At 41.1% G+C, this 24,174-nt stretch overlaps 1 protein-coding gene across 5 annotated transcripts in view; it reads left to right on the forward strand.

Moving 5' to 3' along the window:
* The window catches only part of elavl4 (ELAV like neuron-specific RNA binding protein 4), a 78,562-nt gene extending 54,812 nt beyond the window's left edge, over window positions 1-23,750 (forward strand). For 4 of the 5 annotated variants that reach the window (XM_076879899.1, XM_076879898.1, XM_076879897.1 and 1 more), the window contains 3 exons: window positions 9,594-9,829; window positions 16,250-16,288; window positions 19,105-23,750. In XM_076879899.1, coding sequence (XP_076736014.1) covers window positions 9,594-9,829; window positions 16,250-16,288; window positions 19,105-19,432 — 603 coding nt within the window. In that variant the 3' untranslated portion in view covers window positions 19,433-23,750. The remainder of the gene's footprint in view (window positions 1-9,593; window positions 9,830-16,249; window positions 16,289-19,104) is intronic. The other variant, XM_004554924.5, reaches the window with a different exon arrangement.
* The last annotated feature ends 424 nt before the right edge of the window (window positions 23,751-24,174 follow it).

A 24,174-nucleotide genomic window follows, 5' to 3' on the forward strand; every position in this document is an offset into this window, starting at 1 on the left:
GGGCATGAATTGCATAGTCTCATGCTCAGTTACACATTCCACTACATCCAGAACGCAGGAATGAATCACATCACCCCATTGTATTGCAGAAGAACCCCTCCAGCATTTCTCTTAGATCCATTTCAGGATGTGTGTGTGTGCCTACGGGCTCCAACCTGCTCCAGTGTTATTTGCAATGTGTACTGATGAAGCAGAAAAGGAGCAGCATGCTGTAAGCCACACTCATTTGCCTAAGCAGAATAAATCACTGCTGGCAGTGAAGTCCACGCCTGTCTGTATGCACTGAGCACAGGAGGAGAGGGGAAAGCAGAGGAAGTGAACACAAAGGATCGGAGAAAAGGAGAATGAGAAAGTGCAGATGAGGACGGAGGAGGTAGAAAAAAAGAGGATGAGCAGAGACGGGGAAGGAAAAGGAATGTGAAGTGAGAGGAAGCAGAGAGAACACTATGAGGATGGAAACGGAAGTTATAGGTGGAAGAGATACACCGCCTCATCCATAAACACTCAGATGATGGGGCAAATTTCTTGGCCATCTCTTAACTAACAGACCTGTCACACCACCGTCCACTTTAAAGCCAGGGGAGTCCCTGTAAAACACCACACGGCTGCACAGCAAGGCGACATCTGCTTAGTAACAGCCAAATGTGTGTTTGCTCAGGACACATGCCATCGTTAAAACAACTCTCAGTGCATTCGCTGAAGGCTAGGTTCACAAGAGGCTAAATTAATTATTGTAATCACTCTTGTCTAGCACAGGATCAGTTTAAAAGTTGACCGCTTAGCATGTTCAAATGTAATGCTGCAACAGTCAAAAAGGAAAGTACAGCCTCTTTAAAATCTAAGGTTTTACATATCAGGGCATAATAAAACCTTGCAGTCATTAGCTGTACCTAAAATAAAATAAATACAACATCAGATTAACAACAAAATATGGGATATTACATTTAGTCATCCATTTAGTTAACAAAGACTAGATGTAATAGCAGAGTGAAAAACTAAGTCCACACTTAGAGGGTAAGTAACAGACAGGTGCTGCTAATCAAATGCACTTGATTAATCTATCATCAGCAAGTGTGAGCACCTCTATAAAAGCAGCAGTTTGGGCAGTTTGCTGGTCTGGAGAAGGATGCCAAGAAGGAAACACATTAGCAATGATCTTAGAGAAGCGATTGTTGCTGACCATCTGCAAAGGGTTCTTAGAGCTTTTCCAAAACCAAAGTCAAACCAGCCAAAGTCCATCATTATAAAGTGAGAATGATTATTCATAAGTGGAAAACATTCAAGACAGTTGCCGATCTGTTCGGGTGTGGATGTTCCAGCAAATTCACACCATGGTCAGGGCATGCAATGCTCTGCACAAACCCAAGAGCCACATCTCAGACTTTACAGACCTCAGTTAGCATGTTAAATGTTCAATGTCCATGGCAGTGAAATTTGAAAAGACTGAACAAGTATGGGTTGTTTGAAGTTGTTGGCGGGAGAAAGCATCTCCTCTCTAAAGACTGGAACAATGTGCTTCAGACAGACAAGAGCAACATGGAGATGTTTGGCCATAATAATTAGCTCAAAGGGGGAATGATTAGGGTTTGTTTTCCAGTCGCTGACTGTGTATTCCTCTGTATACAAAGTATTCTAGAGTCAAATGTGAGGCCATCATTCTAACAGCTAAAGCTCAGCCAAAATTGAGTAATGCAACAGGGCAGTGATCCCCAAAACAAAAGCAAATCTGCACCAGAAAAAAGAATCAAGGTGTGCCAGTGGCGCAGGTCTCACCTAGTGAGACCTGCACTAGGTCCCAGCCTGATTGAAATGCTGTGGCGGGACTTTAAGAGAGCTGTGCATGAACAAATGCCTGCAAATAAGTTCTCCACAACAATGTGAGAGACTGAGAACGTCATACAGAGAAGGATTTTAAAACTTGAACCATGCTGCATACTTCTTCTGCATTTTTGTTCAGCAATTAATGACACGGTGTAATATGTCATGTGTTTTTGTTCAGCTGAGGTTGTATTTGCCTAAGTCTCTAAGTCCTGATGAGATCTCGATGTTTTATTATGTCCTGTAAAGTTCGTTCTTTTTTTGCATGTTTGTTCAGTACAGTAGTTTGAGGAATATCCCATTCCTCTCTCCTGCACAGTCCCTTTTTTCACACATTGGATGAAAAAATCTAATTAGACCCCAGACTGAATCTTTTTTTAATGATGCCTGGAAAACTGGCTGTTGTGTTTGACATAAGGCGACGCTGACATCACTCGTCTGGAAAAGAATATCAGAGCTAATCGGACAATTTAAGGCAAACAAGCTATGCTTATCCGCATCGTGTACAAGATGAATATAGTACAGTAAATGAAGACTGGGAAAACAATCCTCACATGCACTCGTGTAAAAGTTATATTGGTCAGCACACACAGAGAGCAGGAGGTGGGTTTTTTTAGTCTGTGAACACCCTCACTTACAATAATTGCTATCCTAACTACTGCCCTGGCCACCTGCCTCACAATTGAAATAGACACGTACTATATGTGCACACACAGACACAAAGATTATGTGTGAGAGAGATGTTCTTCAAGGTGGCCCCAGAGGGTTAAGGATCAGCAGGAGAAATGTTAATGATTAATTAGATGTTAGAGTTGCTGGTGATTAAAAACATGGAGGACTTTAGAAGGGCCCTGAGACTAGTATGCTGGCATCATTGACTCATCTTTTTCTTCTCTCTGTTACTGTACAGGCATACGCATACACCCACCCACACACTCACTGCCATTAAAGAGAGAAATGGGCTGCAAATTAAAACTCTCCTGTGACTGCCAAAATGTAAGTACAGAACAAGAAAGAGGAGAGACTCAGAAAGGCAGCGAAGGAGCGAGAGGGATAGAGATTTGTGCTTGGTGTCAGACTGCTTTTTGGTTCAATGAGTGGATCGCTGTCCTGTTAGCCAGCCGCAGGATGTCCTGATGTCGGTTTTGTCACGGTGACACCTCAAAAAAAAGTCCTCAAAACTTTAGTCTTCCTGGCTTTAGGGGCATATTGATAGAGCGTCGTTACAGTGCAGCACCTTGAAGTCTCGATGCAGGTCGACAGTGAATTATCAGCGTTTTTCTAAAATTCAATTCACTCAGTGATTCACTCTTTCTGCTAAACCGGGGATGGATTTGAAACACACCCTTACCCTGCTGATGTAAACTACATAGGCTTTATACAGGAGCAAATCAGAGAGATGCTGCATAGAGCTGCTGAAGTAACGAATGTTCTGCAGTGACCATCGGCAGATGGGCTGATGATCTCCAGCTCCTGCTCAGCTAAATTGGGAACATGAAGTCTGTTCTGTAAATGACCCTCCTCATCAACAGGATGCACCCTGCAGTCACTCTTCTGTTCTTGAAGACATGAAGGAACTTTAACACTGTTAGCATCATTCGTGGACAGAGATGGCTGAAGCAAAATTCACCAAAACTGGCAAATTGCCCCAAAGACTCAGGGCGCGAACGCAACATTGACTCGACAAGGGTATCTCTCCATCTCTCCCCCTTCCTCTGTCTATCGATTTCTTCTGAATGGATAAGCATATTGTCTCTTTATCAGCCCGCATAGTGCCAGATTCCCCCTCCCGCCTTTCTGTCTAACCTTCGGGGAAGGCGGTCAGGCTGTGATTTTATGTTCTGACAGCTGATTTGAGCTAGCCTCAAACACACCAATCTGAAACACATGCAATATCGGAGACCTCTTTGGTTCAATAGCTGGCTATTCTTAGGTCTTCATCTCATATGCACACAGAGGTCAATGCTTACCTGATCAATGACTGCAAATACAATTGATCTGGAGACACAGCTTTTTCAAATGACAGCCCTAATGTGAAACTAAATTGCTGCTCTTTGTGTGTAAGGACCGACTGTAAAAAGGCTGATGCCACATTTCCCTTTGTGTGGGATGGAAGGAGGTAATGGAGAAAAGATTCCCATGGTAACAAGTAGCAAGCATTAATTCTGTCATATAACTCGTGATGGGGATTGCCTGTGATGCTAATAGGTGCATCTTGCACGCACAATGAAATTATATGTAATATTTAGTGAAAGTTGTATCATAGGCAGCAAAAAGAAGCATTAAACTGAGAATGTATAAAAGCTTTTTTCGACAGGCAGCATCACAAATATGCAATGCTAGAGTTGAAATTAGGTTTATGGAGGTATTAAAAGTCTGACCACGTTCAGTGTGCATAATGCTGCACAGAACAGGACCTGTTTAGCCAAAATTATATTTTAATCAGAGCTATTTTCGTTTTACCTGAAACACCCTTTTTGCCGGTGACTTTGGAAAGGAAGCCAGAAAGAGTGCAGTTGTTGCCCCCTGTAAGGTGACATTTTTAGATCAGAAAAAGAGAGAAAAAACAACAACAAGAGAAACAAGAAAGATTTAATTTTATTGTCTCACAATTTGTGATCAGACGGGCTCAACCGTTTTGAAAATGCGCTCCCAGAAGGTCATAACCGAACGTTTTTATGTTTTCAGATGCATAGATGTGATGCGTGGAATTACTCTGCAGCAGTCTGGAGTTGGTTGCTCATGATATAAACACAGTACTCGCGGTGCATATGCTTAAAACGCTTTAGCGCAGCCCATTTCTATTTAGAAGCTGCAGACCGAACACATAATATATTTCCCCTGCTGCCATTAGATCGCTGTAAGCATTTAGTCAACTGGAGAAAAGCTTTTAGAGCTGTTGTTGATGTGGGGAGTGATAAAAGCCATCAAGTAACCTAGAGTACAAACTTGCTTTACACTGGCGTCATCTCTGCAGTTAGATTGAACTTGTAATTTTGGTCTTGATTTAAATGTAAATATTAATTTGTGGTCTTCAGCTTTATTCTGTAGTTTGCAGTTACAGCCTAAACTTCAGCTTTGCTTGTCTTTCCAGTCAGTGCCTCATTTGCGAGGAGGACGACTGCTTAGTTCCCATTTTTGATCTGTTCTTCTCATACCTGTTGTAATGCACAAGTAAATATAGTACTTGTGCATTACAACAATACCTTTTTTCCTCAAAGGAACTGCCCTTTCTCTGCACAGTTAGTATGTTCTCTCCTCTACTGACTTGAATAATGAATGTTCCTCTACAGACTGACACCACACTGATTCCCTGTTCTCTGTCTGTCCAATAGCAGAGAACAGAACGGTCAAGGTGATATGAGCAGAGAGCTTCTTCCTGTAGATGGGATGACTGCAGCCTTGACTCACGCTATCATCTCACATCTCTCTGCCTCGAGTTTGTTTTTCCTGTAATCTTTCGAGTGCGTTCCATCTCTGTGATAGTCGACACACACGCACACAAAACCACATATAGATATGCACATCAATACATGCGTACGCACACACCAGACAGATGGTTGGAGCTCTGCTCTGACAGAGGCCAAATCACAGGGCACCTCCACTCTTCAAAGTCTCTGAGCCTCTCTTCTCACTGCTTTTTTAAATGCCATCTGTACCCAGGCAAACTAATGCTACTTAAAACAAGGACATTGCATTTTTTTTCCCTGCCTCTAATTAGAAGCCAGTAGGAAGTTTCTTTCTGTCTCTGCCATATTAAAAATCTCTTGGAAAGGCAAGTCTAATAATTTGATACTCTTGGCACACAATTGTACGTCAAATAAAAATAAAAGGAGGGGAGATGGGAAAACAGAACACTGGAAAACAACAAGATTTTGCGTATGCATGCGAGCACTGGTGCATGCATCTGCCAGAGTGGGCCTGCTTACAAGAATACATTGTGCTAGATGGATGTGTGTGAGAGACAGAGAGCTAGAGAAAGAGAGAGAAATTCTGTATGTGTGTGTGTGTTTCATTATCCAGCAGCCAGGTTTCTCACCTCACTTTTTTCTGGTCCCTCAGAGGAGCAGTCATTTCTCTCTGTCAGTCAGTCAGTGTTTGGGGAAATGATAGTGGGTTTTAGAGAAAGAGTGGCTTTGTTTGGGAAGGAGCAAGCAAGAATAGCACTGTTTCCTTTCATCATCATCCTTTTTCTGTCACCTCCTAACATTCTCCTCTATTACCTTTTCTCCTTTTGTCCTTTCCTTCCTTACTTCTCATCCCCCCCTCTTTCCCTTTCTCCTTTTCATTCCGGTCTTGCCCATCCCCACGCCAAGCGCTCGCTTCTCATCCCCCATCCTCACTCCTTCTGTTTCCCCCTCCCCGGACTGAGGCAGCGTGTTATTAGTAAGGCAGCCAATGTGCCTGTCGGTGTGTGTTAGAGAGAGATAAGCACAGGTAGAGAGAGTTACATAAGCCTCTGTTGATTACTGTGGAGGAGAGGGAGAGCAAAAAAAGAGAGTAAGAGGTGAGAGAGAGTGAGAAAGACCGATTGGTATACCTTAGTAAGTACATTGTGCTCTAATGTTGCCTGTATGGCTGGCTGGTGGGTGATAAGTAGGCCTAGGCTTCTGGGGCTGGTTGAAAGGACAGTCATTAGGTTGGACTTCGTAGACTGGCAGCTTGCTTCATAGATTGCGAGTTTGTTTTTGTTACTCTGTTTAACCGGAGACAAATAAACCTTTCTCAAGGTTTATTACATTAATATGGCATGACAGAGTGGTAAAAACAGAACAGGTGCATGGATTTAAGAAGCTGTTTTTATCTTTCTTAAAAATACCTGCATTGTTTTTCAAGGCTTGTTATATTCTACCAATTTTCACCAAGGAGCAAAACCGGTAAAGAAGCAATGCTGCTACGTATTATCTGCAGCTTGTTCGCCAGTATTCTCTACAAAAGTTAACATTTTAACGATCCGTGCTATTTGATTGGATCGTCTTTCTTTCCTATCATAAACACGGGCATTGTATTTTATTTTGACCAAATCCTAAATGTGCCATACTGCTGCAGTAAGTACTAACTAGCTTTCCAGCATGTATTAATCAATTGCTGAATATAATCCCCAACAATTACAATCTTTTAGTCCTCTCTTAGTAACACTTTCTAAAAACTGCAGAGCTCTGCTGTTTTAGGAAAATGCTCAGTGCTTTATTATATATTTGTGACGCAAACCCTGGAAGAAATGGGCTTGAGGCTCTGTGTCACAGTCGGGGTGGGAAGGTTGAAAGCTACAAGAGACTTTGGGTATTTTTTAATTAAATTTTCTGAAATAAGGAAATCAGAGAAATGTAATCTTTATCATTTCACGAGGCGGTGGAGATCTAACAGATGTTGAAGTGAAGGCGGTCTCACTGCAACAGTAATTGGATTCAGAACGCATTTCACATATTGACACCCCAATGGGATGTTGGGTGAACTTCGTGACGCGGCAGTACTATCACTATTAGACGCACTGAGGAATTATGAGAACTCTAAATTTTAAGGCTTGTCAATATTTTTGCTGTGAATGTCGCAAAACCCATTCATTCTGTTTCATTACATGATCTGTGAGCATTCTTGACTGAACAGAGCCAACAGGCACAAGTACAGCATGTGCACACATTTTGCTCAGTAGAATTATGGGTGATGAGGTTTCCTGCCAACCAACCTTTCTCACCTACTTACAATGCTACTGTGCAACCTCAAGGACAAGAGAAGCTGGTGCATACATAAAACAAACAGAATACACACACACACACACACAAATCTTTTCTCTGTCTCGCTCTCATATAAACACTGCGGTTTGGTCACGCTCCATCGAAAATGGTCATGGACACCTCCAGTCCTCTTTCCGCACTTCATTCTTAATAGCACCTCTTCAAGTCATCACATAAGTATGTGCGTGCACACGTGAATGGGTGTTTGTGTGTTTGTGTCGGGCCTTCATCTGTATGCCAAGCGTTTGTCTGGAGGCCCTCCAGCAAGAACCGGCTTAGAAGGAGCTCAAGGCCAAACAAGTGTGAGGATTAAAGGACGAATAGAGTCCTCTCTTCTGCACTCATCTCAGTGGAGGAAGTGAATGAGCAGTGCTCTCGTCTTTCTTAACTACCGCTGAGGTGCCCTTGAGCAAGGCTCTCGGAGTTGCCAAGCGCCTTATAGAAAAGTAGGGTTATTGCAGTTATCAAAGTAAACTAAGGCATTGGGGATATTTAAATGCCCAGCGTCCATTAGCGAAAAACTGTTATTTACTATACCTCAGAAACAAACGCACTGTTCCCCACTTTTCACACAACATATGCATGAAAACAACTGTAATATGTAAAGAAAGCTGTAGGAACAACAGAGGCTGTTGTTTACACTATGTACATCCCATTAGAATTGCTCGTTTTCCTGCTTCTATCAAGCTAATTAAAATGTGCAGGTACAGAGTTGGCACAAATGGAAATAAGGGAAGAGAATTTGTGAAAGGCTGTCTGGGGAGAGGGAGGTAGAAAGGTTAAAAAATGAGAATTTAAAAAAACATTTTTATGAAGTAAGAGTTAATGAGTTCAACCACCAGACATAAAGAAAATGCTGTGGTTCAAATCGGTAAAGACTCTGAGGTAAGAGGTTTCTTTGTGTATAAGTTCTAAAGTCAGAAAGTTGTTGCTTATATAGTTTAAAAAAAAAACTTTTCAGAAAAAGTAAACAAATTATGTTAGACTACAGAGAGCAAATTAGTTTTGAAAATTATTTTTATATTGCCATTCTTTCACAAGTCATGTTTCTGCTGCTGCAAAAGGACACTGATCACCACAGTTTGCAGTAATTGAGCTCCTTTTGTTGTGGTGACAGTTAAGAAAATACTTCCAGCACGGTATTTGAAAGAGGCAAGAAAATTGCAGAGAATATGCAAATCAGTTACCTGAAGAAAAATGAGACGAGCCAACAGGAAGTAGCGGGCTGGCATGAACAAAATGTGGAATAACAATAAGGAGTGCCTTTTAAGTGTGTGAGAGAGACTGCACACAATGATGCTCATACACAACATTCCCCTCTTCCTTACTTCCTCTCTTTTATTCAGCCTCAGTCACATAGACATGCCTGTGTGCACACAGTATTATGTAAATAGTCTCTTCGGCAGAGTGCTGCTGTCACTGCGCGAGCATCCTCTGGGCCATGCAGGCAGCCTCATTAAAACAAGGCACAGCATCCGTTAATAGATACACATATGTACACATATACGCATGTACATGTACACGTATAGAGATGCACACTTCTTAATACGCACAATGCACCAGTAAAGGACCCACCAGGGGAGCTTCCCTAAATGTTCCTCTCAGGTGGCAGTCAAAAATATCGCCACGGAAACAGCTCAAATGTCACGGAGAGCAGTGCATGAGGAGGGCGTGCAGGGGTGACTGCGACTGGAATGAGCGTAAGAAAAGACGTGACTTTGTGGCTTTAAACACCCTCTGGGTCAGTGCCACAGTGTGTGTAGCTGGTGTGTATGTGTGGGTATGGCTGTATTTGTGTTACTGTTAGAGTACAAAGCCATTTGCATTAAAAATACTTTACAATTGATTACTTTTTTTGCTTCTTTTACACTGTGGAGCATGATGTCATTGTTTATTTGTGTGGGATCTTTAAATAGGAGTAATCATGTGCAAAAGTAAGAGTGCTACTCAGCAGCACAGACATCTTTTAAATATATAGACAGTAAACCTTTGTCTGATACCTGTAAAGTAAAAGGGGCCCCTGTTTGTTTCTGATCTGCTGGCCCCGCAGGTGGCTCCAGAGGTGTTGGCTTTATCCGCTTTGATAAGAGGATAGAGGCTGAGGAGGCCATCAAGGGCCTGAATGGCCAGAAGCCATCGGGCGCTGCCGAGCCTATAACGGTCAAATTCGCCAACAACCCCAGCCAGAAGACCAGCCAAGCTCTTCTGTCACAACTCTACCAGTCACCTAATCGCCGATACCCTGGCCCCCTTCACCACCAGGCTCAGAGGTTCAGGTGAGTACAGGGGCAGGAGGACGACAGAGGAGAAGGTGGGGAGGGGAGGCTTTTAGGCAGTTTCGACACAATCGTTACTTATATCTCTATATGTGATGTGTCTAATGCAGAGTTTCCAAACCTTTGGCGCTGACCCAGTATTAAATCTTTACTATTAATTTGACGAGCCCAGGAAATTTCCAGTTGAAGTGGAGTGGCTGGTCCACTGTTCAGTAATTTTGAAAGCAGCCTTGCAGACAGTAGGTTGTCCTTGAACAGCCAGTATGAGCAGCCTGATTTTTTTGTCAGAGACATCGCGTGATGAGCCATTTGGGGTGCGCCTGGTTCCAAAAGTAAAAGTCTTTCTCAGACCATTTCCCAGTCTCATTTAATTAACGTGATTATGTTACATGAGTCACTGTTGGAGCACTATTAAGGACGGACGCAAGATGCTCCAAAGTACAAAAGAGCAACAGCAGCATTATAAAAGACCTTTTTAATGAAAATCCGAAAGGATCCAAATGTGTCCACATAAGAACGCAAGTTTGATGTTATCTACAACCTTGTATGAACTCAAATTAATTCACTTTCAGTTAAACTTCAGGTAAATTTTTGAAACAATTGGAAGCCTGAGACAGCGGGCATCTGCTATAAAGTGATGAAAAGCACAATTTCTTAGAAAGAAAGCTAATTTAAAGTGATAGCTATAACATAACAGCATCATGATCTTGTTGCAGAGTCTTTTGTATCTAATTTGACCAAAAAAATGCATTAAAAGAAAAAGTAATAATAAAATAACAGGATTTCAGAGACTGAAACATACTTCCTAGAACCAGTGGCACCTCCTCCTTCCAGGCTCTTTTTCAGAGATGTTTTAAAGTAGCAAATTGAAAACAAAGTGTAGACATAAGGTAATCAACAACATGATTGGGCCATCTGCTCACAAGGTTGGGAATCTCAAGTTGAATGTCATCTGCTTATGTAGAAATTAAGGAAAACAAGTAAAGTATTTACTAGAAAGCTTCACAAACAGCCATGCTTTGTGTATCGCACAACCTGAAACTAAAATAATTTGATTTAATGTTTACTGATCAGCTATCAGTCTTAAACTTCATACAGATTTTTCTTGGTCAACGTGAAACTCAGTGCATTCAATTTAGGAAACATGTCTACTCCAAACAACAGGCCTGATTTGGAAAACACGCACCAAGTGTCCATCATTATACAAAGTTAGATACCTCATTGGCCATTGCTTTATGTAGCCGTTATATGTCCGTGTGTCCGAGGACTGCAGCCTTTTGCCAAAATGATTGTTTGCAATGCAATCAGGTGTTATAATTATTCGTGCTCTCTGGATCAGGTGTTACCCTACATTTAGAAATTTAGGTGTCATATTTGTGGTTTGACATGTCTGAAAGGGCATGAATTTCATTTCGTGAAATTCAGTTTGCCATGCAGCGAGCAAAGATTAACTTTCCAGATACTCTTATTCATATCAGTCTGCTCAGCTTTTGCAAGTGCTATAAGGCCGACTGCTCTGCTCTGTTTTTAAAATTTTATTTCTTTAATTGTTTTATTAATGAAGTAGGAAGGTATTTTTTTGTTCTACACACTTAAGTCATGATAAGTACATCAAGTCACTTCCTCCATGTCCACAGGCTGGACAGTTACCATTAAACAAACCATACTGCAGATATTGTTAATCTTAAATTAGAATAGAATATGAGTATGTTGTTGCAGTAACATATATGCTAAAGAATTGTGAACACTTGGGCTCTATAGCATTGTGATGCCGTGGTTAGCACTGTTGCCAGAGGGTCAAATCCCTACTGGGGATGCACCAAAAATTAGCCGACCCCCTTTGAGCAAGCACCTGGCAACAGTGGGAATGAAAAACTCCCTTTTAACAGGATGTAACCTCCGACACAACCAAGCTCAGGGAGGGGCGGTCATCTTCCATGACCAGTTGGGTGTGGCGGGTGGAAAACAGGACAAAAAACACACTGTAGAAGAGAGGCAGAGATTAATAATAAAGTTTGAATGCTGTCTCCAGGTCCTTTAGCTTCCTCCCACATTCCAACGACATGCATGGGTTAGACAAGGTGTTTCGAATATTGCTGGGTTTTTACCATGTAAAGCACTTTGAGGCAACTGTTGTTGTGAATTTCTCACTATATAAATAAAACTGAACTAAACTGATGGACTGGCTCTAGCTCCCTTCGACCTTGAGTTGAATAAGTGGAAGAAGATGAGAAAGAGTCAGAGGTTTCCTGTCTTTGATAAGCTTCATTCTTTTCAACTTTACACACGCTTGAGTAACAGTTGGACATGTTGAATGCGATTCAGTATCGAGTATCATGTTTAATTTCTCACACCTTTAACGAAGCAGATTTTATGAAAACGGGTTCAGAATTAAGTCATTTCTATAGTTTGTTTACTAGCAGATCCTGACTGGTCCAGCATGAGAACTACCCAGACACACATCAAATCACAAACACAATATCTGTGTTTCTATATCTATGGTAACACTTATATTCAGAGAGCATGAGTCACCCCAGTGTCTGTGTTACAACAATGCTGCACTTTCTCTCCTGTGAACAGTCATTTGGCAAAAGCATCCTCTGAACAACAGGTGTGAGCATTGCACCTGGTGCAGGTGTCCGTAAGTCAGCGAGAGCTCTGCGTGGGTCCACCCAGATCAGAGAGGAACTGTTCATAAGAGACTGTGGGGTTCTGTCATTCACAACTACATGTTTCCCCTCATTTCATCATGCTGCCATCGTGTCGATGCTTCCAGGCATATTCAGGCCTGGGCAAAAACACATATTAGGAATATCTTTTTTTTTCCCCATAATTTTTGCAAAACAAAAAGATACATTTTTACTGTTAGGTATTGTCCTTTAATTTTACACTCATTCTGCACGATGTTGTCCACTGTTTTGGACCGAAAGCTATCACCCCTACCAGACATGAAAGACATGAAATACTATAAATACTGCATGAGTCTGTGACTGCATTACAAGCTGACATTATTCAAGAGACTGAGGCCTTAAATCCAGTCAGCAGAGGGCCAGTTAAAACAAATCATTACAAAATGAATATCAGGATTTAAATTTTAACCCCATTTCAGCTTCCCAAAATTAATGTTATCTTCATGTCTTTAAAAAATGTTTTTGCCCAGGTCAGTAATCTTAACACCAACTTAATATACAGTAGTTCGTACACTGTGTGGCATCCTACCCAGTCATATGCTGTCATTAAAGACCCAAACATCATCATATTATGGCACCTAGAGGTAGTTTGAGCGTACTCCTTAAGCTCAAGTTACCTTTCACCTGAGTAACCAATAAGAAAACAGAAACATCACACTATCATATTATCCAACAAGAATGTTTTAGAACTGAAGACAGAATATGTGCTTACACAATTTCCTCTCTTTCAATAACACTAAGCCGGTCGTGCTGTTTACTCTCCATCAAAGTCAGAGCTTGGAAGGTATTTTTCTTCTGGAGCAGCTTCCCTGGTGTGACACCTGAGCGATGTAGCGTGGCTGTGTGTCTGTGATACGCCAAGCCAATTTACAGGCTCTGCAGGAGAGCTGTCGCTTCTCATCACAACTCACAACCACAGTACACTTCCTTACCGTGTCCCTGTGTTCCTGCTCTCTGCTCCCGAGCCCTTTGCTAAAATCCTTAACACTTAAAAGTTATAAATGGGGTTGATATGTGTGGTTTCCAATTTTTTAACAAAATTTAAGAAGGACTAAGGATGAAAAACTGCATTTATTCAGAACCGATCTCTTGTTTTGCTTACTTCCAACTATTTTTGAAGTTAGACACATTTTATGTGCACCTAGCAACGAGTACTGGAAATAAAATCCACCATAGATGCTAAAGTTGTTTTAGATAGTAAGAATGTTGTTTAGGAGACCCAAGTTTTTAATAAATCGTCTTGGCACAGTACAATCCTGCTGCAGCGATAATTACATCTGTCCTGTGTGAGTAAATCATGTGGGCCTGCCGTAACGCAAGCTAATGTATAATGTGCTCGTACGGTCCCTCTCCAAGACGGCAAACATAATCGACTCAAGCACAATACGCGAAGCCCTAGATCCCCGCTTGCTTCCAATCCTCTGTCGTTAACTAATGGTACTAATTAGCAAATTAGCCTTATTATATCCAGGGCAGGAGCCAATTTTAATTGAACAGATTTTTGTTTCAAAAAGGAAAAGACAAAAACGCCCATTCCACCATTAACATGCATTGACAGACAGCACAAAAGCCCTATTGTTTGCATCCAGCTTGGAGAGGCAGCGTGAAAAGCTGGCAGAGTGTTTGCGTGGCGAGCTTGCATCAGTGTGGATTCGTACATGTTTGAGAGAAAGGAGAGCGAGAGAGTGTGTTAGCAGCAGGTTGTTTTGTTGTGGCCCAACGGCCCATCGGCCAGCAGATGTCTTCATGCTCCCGAGCCTGGAGCGCCTCTCCTCTGAGCATCCTCTCCAATTGACTCATTTACCCACAAAGCAGGCTGCTCGTTCCCTCCCCACGTAATGAGCTAATTACTGTTTTAATGATTCCGTATATCCTTTTCTCCACTTTTGTTCTTTGTTTTAGGGCTGCTTTTGTACTGCTTGGTAATTTTAAGTGAGAACAGTGCTACAGTGCAGACACACCATGAAGCCAAGCAATAAGCAGGTCTATCATTTACCCAGAAGGTTTATGTAAACTGTGAAAAGGTTATGTAATTTACCTCCAATGAGGGGTTTCAATGTAGGTCACCACATTATCAATTTATTTACAAAATTGAGCAGTTCCCTCAGAAGATTATGTCTTGAAATTAATTTGTGAAATTAATATTTTTGAACACAGGTTAGTACAATGTTGCAGTGTTTTTCATTTATAAGAGAATTAGCTACAATTACCTGGCATCCTGGTGTTAAATTGTCCCTGATTAGAAGATTACTAATCTGTTATCTCTAACAGGCAGAGTAAATTTCATTTAACCTGATTAATACAAATAGTACTGTGATTATTATTATTAATATGCAAGATATTTACTACAAGGCTGCACAACTGCTTAAATAATCAGGATGTGTGTGTGTGATATAGGCTATATTTCAAGGCAGTGATAACGTTGCCTTGAAATATAGATTATTGAAATTTAACATTCTTTAAAATGTGCACCGCATAGAAGATTGTGTGCCTGTGTGAGTTCCTGTTTTTGCAAGGAAGCAAGAGAAAAGGAGAAACAACCCTGACAGTCGAGTCAAAGTCAGAGAGTTTGTAGTGTTTTCAAGAGGAACGAGGCGTCGCTGGCCAGCTGTTGCTCAATAAGCCGTTGCCCCTGTCCATTAGGCCAGAGGAGTTAATAAGACATGAGACAGGCCAGACCCAAGTGAGGAATGAAGGTCATTGAGTCACTAAGCAGGCTGCATCCATCCAAGAGGGCCAACGTTTCATACAGCCCACAGGTTTCCGAAGCCCAGCTCACAGACAGACACACAAAGCCTGCCTGGTTCTTAAACAACACACAAATAGTAGTTCACCCCAGATGACTGCAATGGCTGTAGCTCGCAGGCAGAAATTATTACGAAAGCAGAACATCTCCCCAAATCTAACCCTTTTAGACAGAGCACACCCTCTGACTAACACGCTGCCATTCCACCCGACCTGTTAGCACTTAACAGGTTGACCCCAGCCACAAAGACAGCATTCACAATTTCACGCCTAGTTTAACATTCAGTTGTGCTTTTGTGTTTTCCCATCGCATAGAAACACGACTAATCATCGTCACCTCTCTCGCTCACCATCGTTCAAATGCCAAACCATTACACTGACAGAACTCTTGATCATTTCCTGCCATCTCAAGTGTTCTCTTAATCGAGTTAACACAAATTCAGGAGCGTAGAACCTGAAAATAAATTCTCATTTACCTCCATCGTAATAAACCATCGATGTGGTGTCATAAATTGTATGGATACCCACATGCAAGATTACGATTTGCAATTGTGTAGCATTGCGGCTAGGCTATCATACTAGTATGGCCTAGAGCAATGCTGTGCTAACACACTGCCTGCCCTTAGTGTTATGTGTGCAACTGTAATCCTGAACTGTGACCAGTCAACTGCTGTGTAAGAATTAAATGGTCGCACCTACAGTAATATTAACGTGCCCGATTGCAGGGCTACGATGAGGCCTACGAAGAAGCTCAGTGGGCGACTGAGCGAGTGCAGAGCATACTGATTGTACTGTAGATTCACTGATTAACTGATGATAGCATTTTCTGGTGGGGCTCCTCAGTGTAATGGACCAACTATAGATGGGTTTGTTTGTTCTTGAGTGAGGAGGGCCATGCAGTTCCTGCAGGGACTTAACATTAGTTCCATTGAGTGAGTCGACCATCTGCCCACCATTAACCCCAGAACCCTCCTTCTCTTTACAGGCTGGACAATTTGCTTAATATGGCCTATGGCGTAAAGAGGTAATTAAAAACTTCACCCAATGCCAGATGTCCATGTTGACTCAGTGATTTTTCAATATCCTTTTTTCCTGTTTGTTTTTATTATTTATTTTTTATTATTTTTTTCCTTGCATTTTTGCAATCACTTTGCATTTGCAAATTTGTTCAAGGTCAACTGCATTCTTGGTTCTTTGATTTGTTTGTATGTTTTTCCCCCGTCAGCTTCAGTTGGCTTTAAAACCTTCCCAACCACTCAAAGTGTAAAAAAAAAAAAAAAACCCAATCAGCCTTGTTTTCAGTGGTGATGAATTTGCTTTGTTTTGATTATGAAAGTGCTGGTGTTGTTTGGATTGTTTTGGGTTGTTTCAACAGATTTTGTTCTCTGGTGTAAAACTTCTCATTTCTAGGTGTGTTGGTTTTATTTCTACTGGATTCAGGTTCTCCTGCCTTGTCGCCATAAATCTAGAGCTTGGTCTCCCTTTAGGGTCAAATTTTAAATTTGTCACTGTGAATGTATGTTAGAATCAAACATTTTGTCAGTCAGATACAACCTATGACAAAATAAAAATTTTGCACACATTCTTGGTAGTGCTAATAGAATTCAAGAAAAGTTTAGCTAGGACTTCTGATAAGGCTAGATGAACCTGGATCCCTGCTGGAAACAAGAAATGCTGTTTCACTGCAGACAGTTCCAGCTTTGCTCAGCACTGCTCTGCTCAAACTCCTTTCCTTCGCCTCCATGTTTCATTTTGCTTTCTCACCAGCATAGGTGTTACATAACCCAGAGCAGCAGCCACTGTGGTGATAGATGTTCCATGTGCTGACGGTGGCACCTTGCATGTTGCAAGCACAGGGGGCATCATCAGTCAGTCAGCTTAGAAACTCAAACAGAACCCAAGGTTTAGCTCGAGAGATATTTTCTCTTTGCAAGTTCCTCTAAAAACCTGTAATTTTGCCAAACAAGATCATGTTTTTGCAGAATAACACTCTCATAGTGATGCAATATGACATTCAAAGGTTTAACGCTCTCCAGTAAGCACTTTACCCTCAACCCGAGTCTTTACATCATTTTATTAAAAGGTGAAAATAGGTGTCTGATTTAGCGGTCCTGATTGCAAAGCATGTCATCAAGTTGCAAGTGTTTTTCAGTGATCTGGGGCTATTTTTTGAAAGGAAAGAGAAGGAAAGTGTTAAGAGCTGGAAATGGTTTAGCGTTAGAAAGGACAGAATAGATATCTGGTCAGCTACACAGTTGCTATGCAACCCGTGGTCTGGTCTGTAACATTGGTTAGTGCTCGGTCCCACTCTGGTGGGTATGCTTGCATACACGCTTACACCCATACGCACACATACATACAGGCACACTCATTTCCACCTTCACAAATCCAGTGTAAGCTAGCCTTCATTTAGCCAGAAACCTGACGTTGTCCAGCTTAAATTTACAATTGGCATGAAGTTTTTTTAAACATAAGAGAGGCCTGAGTGTGGCTGAGCATGTCAGACAGTGAGGCCTTTTACGATTCATCCTAAAGGATCCTCTCAACAAGAAAGGGAGGCCACATGATTTGGTGTCTATTATAACCTAGTTTCTTGTTGCAAGAGTCTTGTGGTGGTAGGTAATTTAAAAAAAAAATAGATCAAAATATTGCAGATTTATAACTATGAGTCCATGTCATCTTAATTATACACACTAATTTGATCTAAATCACAAAAGTGTAATTGCTGCAAAGAGCTCCTTACGGTTGATGATCTTGCTAACCTGAGGCAAGTATTAGCATCCAAAACAACTGCAAGCAAACTCTGTATGACCAAAGTCATGCAGGAAGGTCGTAGTGATTGACCACATATAGTCACTGGAAACAGGAGGCTCTGGGCCCCGAGCAGCAAGCAACGCTATCGATCAGTGCCACGAGCTCTGGAGTAGAACAGATCAGAACGCTCTGCAGGAGGGGAGAAGGGGGGAGGAATACACTTTGTACCTTAATGCCACTGGGCTGTAAAGTGCTTCCATTTTCCATTTAGTTTGCTCCCTCTTCCCTCCCTCCTTTTCCTTAAGAAAGCAGCCATCTCTGAGACAGCTGCAGCAAAGCGGAAATCTCAATTAAAGCACTCCCAATAATGCCTATAGTCGTTTCTTGAAGAGAGGTGGCATAAGAAATGAACCTTTTTATCTCATTTACCTTTTATTTAAAGGTGGGGGTATTTTTTTCTCCTCTCTCTTTCCTTTGAGCGGAAAGGCAATTAAGTGAAGTCAACTGAGGATTCAAATCTCTTGCATCACAAGAAAAAGGAGAAGATTATGAGGCGAATGAGAACAGATTTAGCAGGCTGGTGCATGATCTTTCATGAATTTCTAGCAACAGTTTAATTCAGCGACTTCCTGCAATTTAACACCTAAAGGAGCCACTCAGGGGCACAAAGAGAAAACCTTCATCTGCATCTCCTTCAGCAGAAATACAGCATAGCGCACACAGCGCCGTCATCATTCCAGACAGGAGACTTTTCAGAGCCAAAGAGTTCTTGCAGGATTTAGTGGCAGCTTAGCAAACGAATGCAGACTGCCCTGACATATTTGCACATACGTTCGTACGGAGTACTTGCATGTTTATCTGATATGGTGTGGTTTGGCTTTGAGATCAGTGGCTTGACCAGACTATTTGGCTGTAGAGAGTAGCGTGCGATTCAGGCGAGGATCATGGCAGGACCTTTTTGTTTTTCACTGGTTAGGGCGATTTCATGTACAGCAGATGCAGACACTGTTTCTCTGTGTGCCTCAACTTGCCCAGTTAACGCTTGCCGTTTTCTCTTCTTCCTCCCAACTGTGCCTCTCCTCTCAGGTTTTCACCTATCACTATTGACAGCATGACCAGCCTGGTTGGCATGAACATCCCCGGGCACACGGGCACCGGTTGGTGCATCTTTGTGTACAACCTGTCCCCAGATTCAGACGAAAGCGTGCTCTGGCAGCTGTTTGGGCCGTTCGGCGCAGTCAACAACGTCAAGGTGATCCGTGACTTCAACACCAACAAGTGCAAAGGCTTCGGCTTCGTCACCATGACAAATTACGACGAGGCGGCAATGGCCATCGCCAGTCTCAACGGCTACAGGTTGGGCGACCGCGTCTTGCAAGTCTCCTTCAAGACTAACAAGACACACAAGTCCTGAACTTTACCAGGTAGAAGCAGTTGCCCCGCGACTTTGTCTGCTCCAAAATTGCCCCCAACCCCCCCTACCCCCACCTCCACCCATCCCTTAGCCCCTTCAGTCACTACCACTACCACCCTACTACAGCCATCCAACACAGCAAACTCCAACCGGAACATAAAGCAACCAACAAACCATCAAGCAAATTGAACTAGAAATGGCTTATATTATAACTTTGGACCTATAAGCCAACGTTGCCTAAGTATTACAAAAATGAAATGATGAAAACGTTCACAAGTTTTGGGAAGCTCCTGCGATAATGCAGGCTTCTCTTTGTTGTATATTCTTTCTGTTTCTTGTGGTTGTTATAATGTTTTTTCTCTTCTGTGTAAAACAGTAGCAAATCCCTGTATCCCCTTATTTCAGAGAAGAGAACGTCCTCTTTCGATTGGAGCCTTTTCTCTGTCTTGATTCAGGATTTGTTTTTCTTTTGTAAATCCGGATCCACTGTCGGTAGTATTATATACCTCCCCGTCTAGTAAACGGGAGGCGGCTCTTTTTTAAATTGGTGAACCATTCATTCATTTTTAGCGTGTATTTCAAAGCGTCCCCTTACCGATTACAAACGGGATTCCACGGGATCCCGGTAACTCTGATGTAGAAAAAAAATGAATTTCTAACATTGTTTTTGTTTTGTATCGCAAACAAAACATAATGTCTTTCCTCACTTGGGGTTCAGGGAGATGGGGCAAGGGAGGGGATGGGTTAGCTTTGCTGATGACACGTTCAGTAATTTAAGAAAAAAAAATATCACTGTTGCCAAAGAGAAGATCTCTTTGCTTGGAAAAAAAAACACGTTTAGAAAAAGATAAAAATAAATAGAAAGATCTATTTTTATAAATGATAATTAAAATAATAATTATTGAAGAATTTTTACAAGAATCTGGATTTGAAAAAAAGAGAAAAATATTTTGACTGGCTAACTAGGGGGGGCCGGGGCGGGTGGGAGGGGGCACCACCTTGTCTTGTCGTTCTGCCGTGGTACTTTATAGGATCGGAGGTTGTTTTTTGGGGAATCCAAGTTGGTAGCGATTTTGTAGATGGAAGGTTTTGTGAACAAAGGATGCAATCTGAGGCAGGTGATTTTGGTAATTTTTCACACATGTACTAGTGCATAATTATTCAGCGATACCCAAAAGGGAAGGGAGAGGGGTCTTTCCGAGGCCTAACCATCCTCACAGTCCAGAGCCCAAAGCAAGAAGACCCTTTGTCCGCTTGTTTTCCTGTTTTTGTCATCAGTCGATATGGGATCTCAGTAAATAGATATATACACATCTATCCATTTAGAAGCATACTATACATTATCTATATCATTTTCTTCGCTCTTACATTTGAGAAGAACTTCCTTTTAGCGATCAACAGTAGGTGCTATACTACATTATTCACATATCTTAAATATCCAAGTTTGTTGTTCTATGTGTTGTTTAAAGAAAAAAAACTACTTTGATGTTGGCATTGAATTGAGCTGCTGTTCTTTGTTTAATATTTGTTTAATGTTGGCCCAGAAATCTGGTGAGACTATTTCTTTACTGAATAATCAGATTTGACTAAATCGGGCCTTGTAAGAATCACTGAACAAATTTTTTATTTGTTTTTGGGGGTTTTTTTTGTTGGTTTGCTGACTTTTAGGTTACTTGCTGAGCGTGAAACGTTTGTCAAAACTTAATGATGATTAGCTAGTTCCGTTAGTCTAGATATTTGTTTCCTTAAAAAGGATCTATGACAACTGTGTCTTTATTTGCTGTGTACAAATAGATGATATATATAAATATATATATAGTCTACATTTGTTTTACAATATCTACTGTACTATCTGAGTTGTCACTGTTCTTTTGTTCGTTTGAGCTTGTCTTTTTCATATGACAATTTATTATGAAGTGGTGGTTCAGTTACTTAGAAAAACTTGTGAGGAAACTGTTCAATTGTTGTCATGTTGCTTGTGGAGAAAAAAAATTGGATTAACTTTTAGTTAACTACCGCGGCAAAAGAAACCGAACAAAAGCTTAGAGTATAAACGTGTTGGTTTAACGGTTTGTTTCCTTATCTATTTTTGAAACTATTTATTTTTCTATTTATTTGTATTTATTCTATATTTATGATTCATTAATTTATCTGTGTATTTATGTATTTATTTGTTTGTTTCATTGTCTGTGTATTTGCGTGATTCTGGTACAGGGAGGGGGGCGTTTCTGAGCAAAAGGGAACAAAGCGACTAGTGGAGAGGCTCTTCCAGTAGTCCACTGCACTGAGAGAACTTTTAGTACGTTTGTGCTTTGTACCAATATATCAAAATTACAATATAAAAAAAATCTAAAAGTCAAGAAAACTGAAAAAAATGTCTGGAGGGTCGGGGGACGCTCTTCCCTTATTACTAGAAACAGTTACTCGCTATGCATAACCTAGTTAATAGTTCAATTTGCTATTGCTTTTTTCTTGTCTTGTTAAAATGAAATCTTTAGATCTTTTTCAATAAAGTTTAGTCTTAATAGAATGTTATAAACAGTCGTTCTGGTTCAATATAACCTGTGATAAGTTTGTGTAGTTCTAATAAGCCACTCCGTCCACACCCTCCCTCCACTTACTACCGCTTTGTGATGAAACCTTATGCAAAAATGTGGGTCTGAAAGCATAGTTTTCCGTTTCGGTTAGCATTTTGTATGACATTCAGCTCTCGGAGGCTCGGGCAGACAGACATTAAAAATTGTTGTTCGAGGGTCATTCATTGCACTGGACTAAATCGGTCAAAGAGTCAGAACTTATTTTTAAGAATGTTCATCATGTTTTCAAATGACGTACCAACAAAGCTTTGAGAAATTGTTACCATTGCACACCAACTGTTCTTTCCAGCAGTTGTTGCTATACATAAGAAGTACTCTGGAGGTATAAAAAGGGATTGTACCGATTCTATATTTTATATACTCTAATATGATATATATTATATATTTTGAAAGGTGAAAGGTAGGGGGAATGGTTCCAGAAGTATAAATATAAGAAATTGGATTTTTTTTGTTTGTTGTTAAGACTTGAAAACATGAAGGAGGTGTGCGGAGAGCATTTGAAACACTCAGACGCATGCTCGCATAGTACATCCTCCTCTCTCACACCTCACTCATCTGACAAGCTGGGTCATTTAATATCATTACCATTATCCAACCGTCATCTTTGCCATCCTGTTGCTTAATGTTCGAAAATGTCATGACAGCAACAAACCAACCAACCAACCAGACCCCTTCATGCTCCCCGCTGCAGTCGGGAGCTTGAATTATGCAACGACCCCAGTAGAATGTTCTGATGTGTGAACTTATTTCCTACACTGTATGACTTTTGAACTCTTACGATGCGTGCCTGTGTTCCGCCTAAACCCTGTATGCACGTGTGTGTGTGTGTGTGTGTGTGTGTGTGTGTGTGTGTGTGTGTGTGTGTGTGTGTGTGTGTGTGTGTGTGTGTGTGTGCGTGCGCGCGCATTTGTGCATGTTTGTATGCATGTTCCTTTAAGTAACTGTGTGCGTGTTGTGTGTTTGTCCACATGCGTTTGTTAGTGTGGAGTACATCCATGTGTGTATGTACAGTATATACATATGTTCAGTGTCTGTGCTTTCCTCTTTGTTTTTTTTGTTTTTTAATTAATTTCTTGGCACATATATACAGATGTGTGTGTCCCTGAGTGCACCTGCGCGCGCAAGTGACTGAGACAGCTCAGAATGTGTGTGCGAATGTGTGTGCATGTCAGGGTGTTTGAAACATGGGGCTGCGTCACCTCGCTCTATGCCCAACCCCTATGGCTCACACCATCCCCTGTAGCGCCTTATAGTGGCAGCCTGCCAGTAGGAACAACGCAGCCAGTAGTGGAGGAGGGAAGGTGAACAGAGGAACTAGGCTCTTCTTGTCAGTTTTCATTTTCCTCCTGAGACGTGTTTGTTTACTATCTGAAAAATCTATAAATGAAATCTTTAAAGACAAAAAAGACGAAAAAATGTTCACGGGGCCCCATGACCGCGGCTCTCTCTACTCTCTCCTGCTTATGTTATTACTTAACAATTATCAATGATGATTATTATGATTATTATTGCTATTATTCTTAGTATTCTTATTCTTATTATTAATCCAATTACTGCGATGAATGACTTCATGTTATCCTTGCTAGTTTAGGTCATTTCTGAAACTGGAAACAAAATAAAAATCTTGCTGTAAATGTTTGTTTTTTCTTTTTCATAAAACTGTTGTGTTTGAATTATTTGTACTTTTGAATGTTGGGACAATAAAATGAGGTGTTAAGAGCTCTGATGTTTCATTTTTCCTCACATCCCTTCAAGGTAGGAAATCTTTTTGTGATTAACACTGTGAAAGGGTCTAACTTGAGGATGAGATGTCCAAGTGTCATCTGTGACTAAAAACTAGAAATAATCGTTAAAAACGAATAAGTGAGCTAGGTCAAATCAACTCTAGCTTTCATGCAGGACTCAAACCCCAGTCTTCTGCATGAAAGTCCTTTGTTGCTCTTTTTACTAGGCCTCCATCTGTCACAGTGTATAAAGTTCATCATCCTATATCATCTTAAATGTAAAAATAATTTACTCGTTTCAATTGTTTGTATCTGTTGATCAACCTTTGTTTTTGTGGTTAGAGCTACATTTATTATGCATTTTAATAGTCAGTGTTCTTATTCAAACATTTAAATTAGTGTGTAATGTAGATCTTTTGGC

This window comes from Maylandia zebra, linkage group LG23, assembly GCF_041146795.1.
Source record: "Maylandia zebra isolate NMK-2024a linkage group LG23, Mzebra_GT3a, whole genome shotgun sequence".
Lineage (NCBI taxonomy): Eukaryota > Metazoa > Chordata > Actinopteri > Cichliformes > Cichlidae > Maylandia > Maylandia zebra.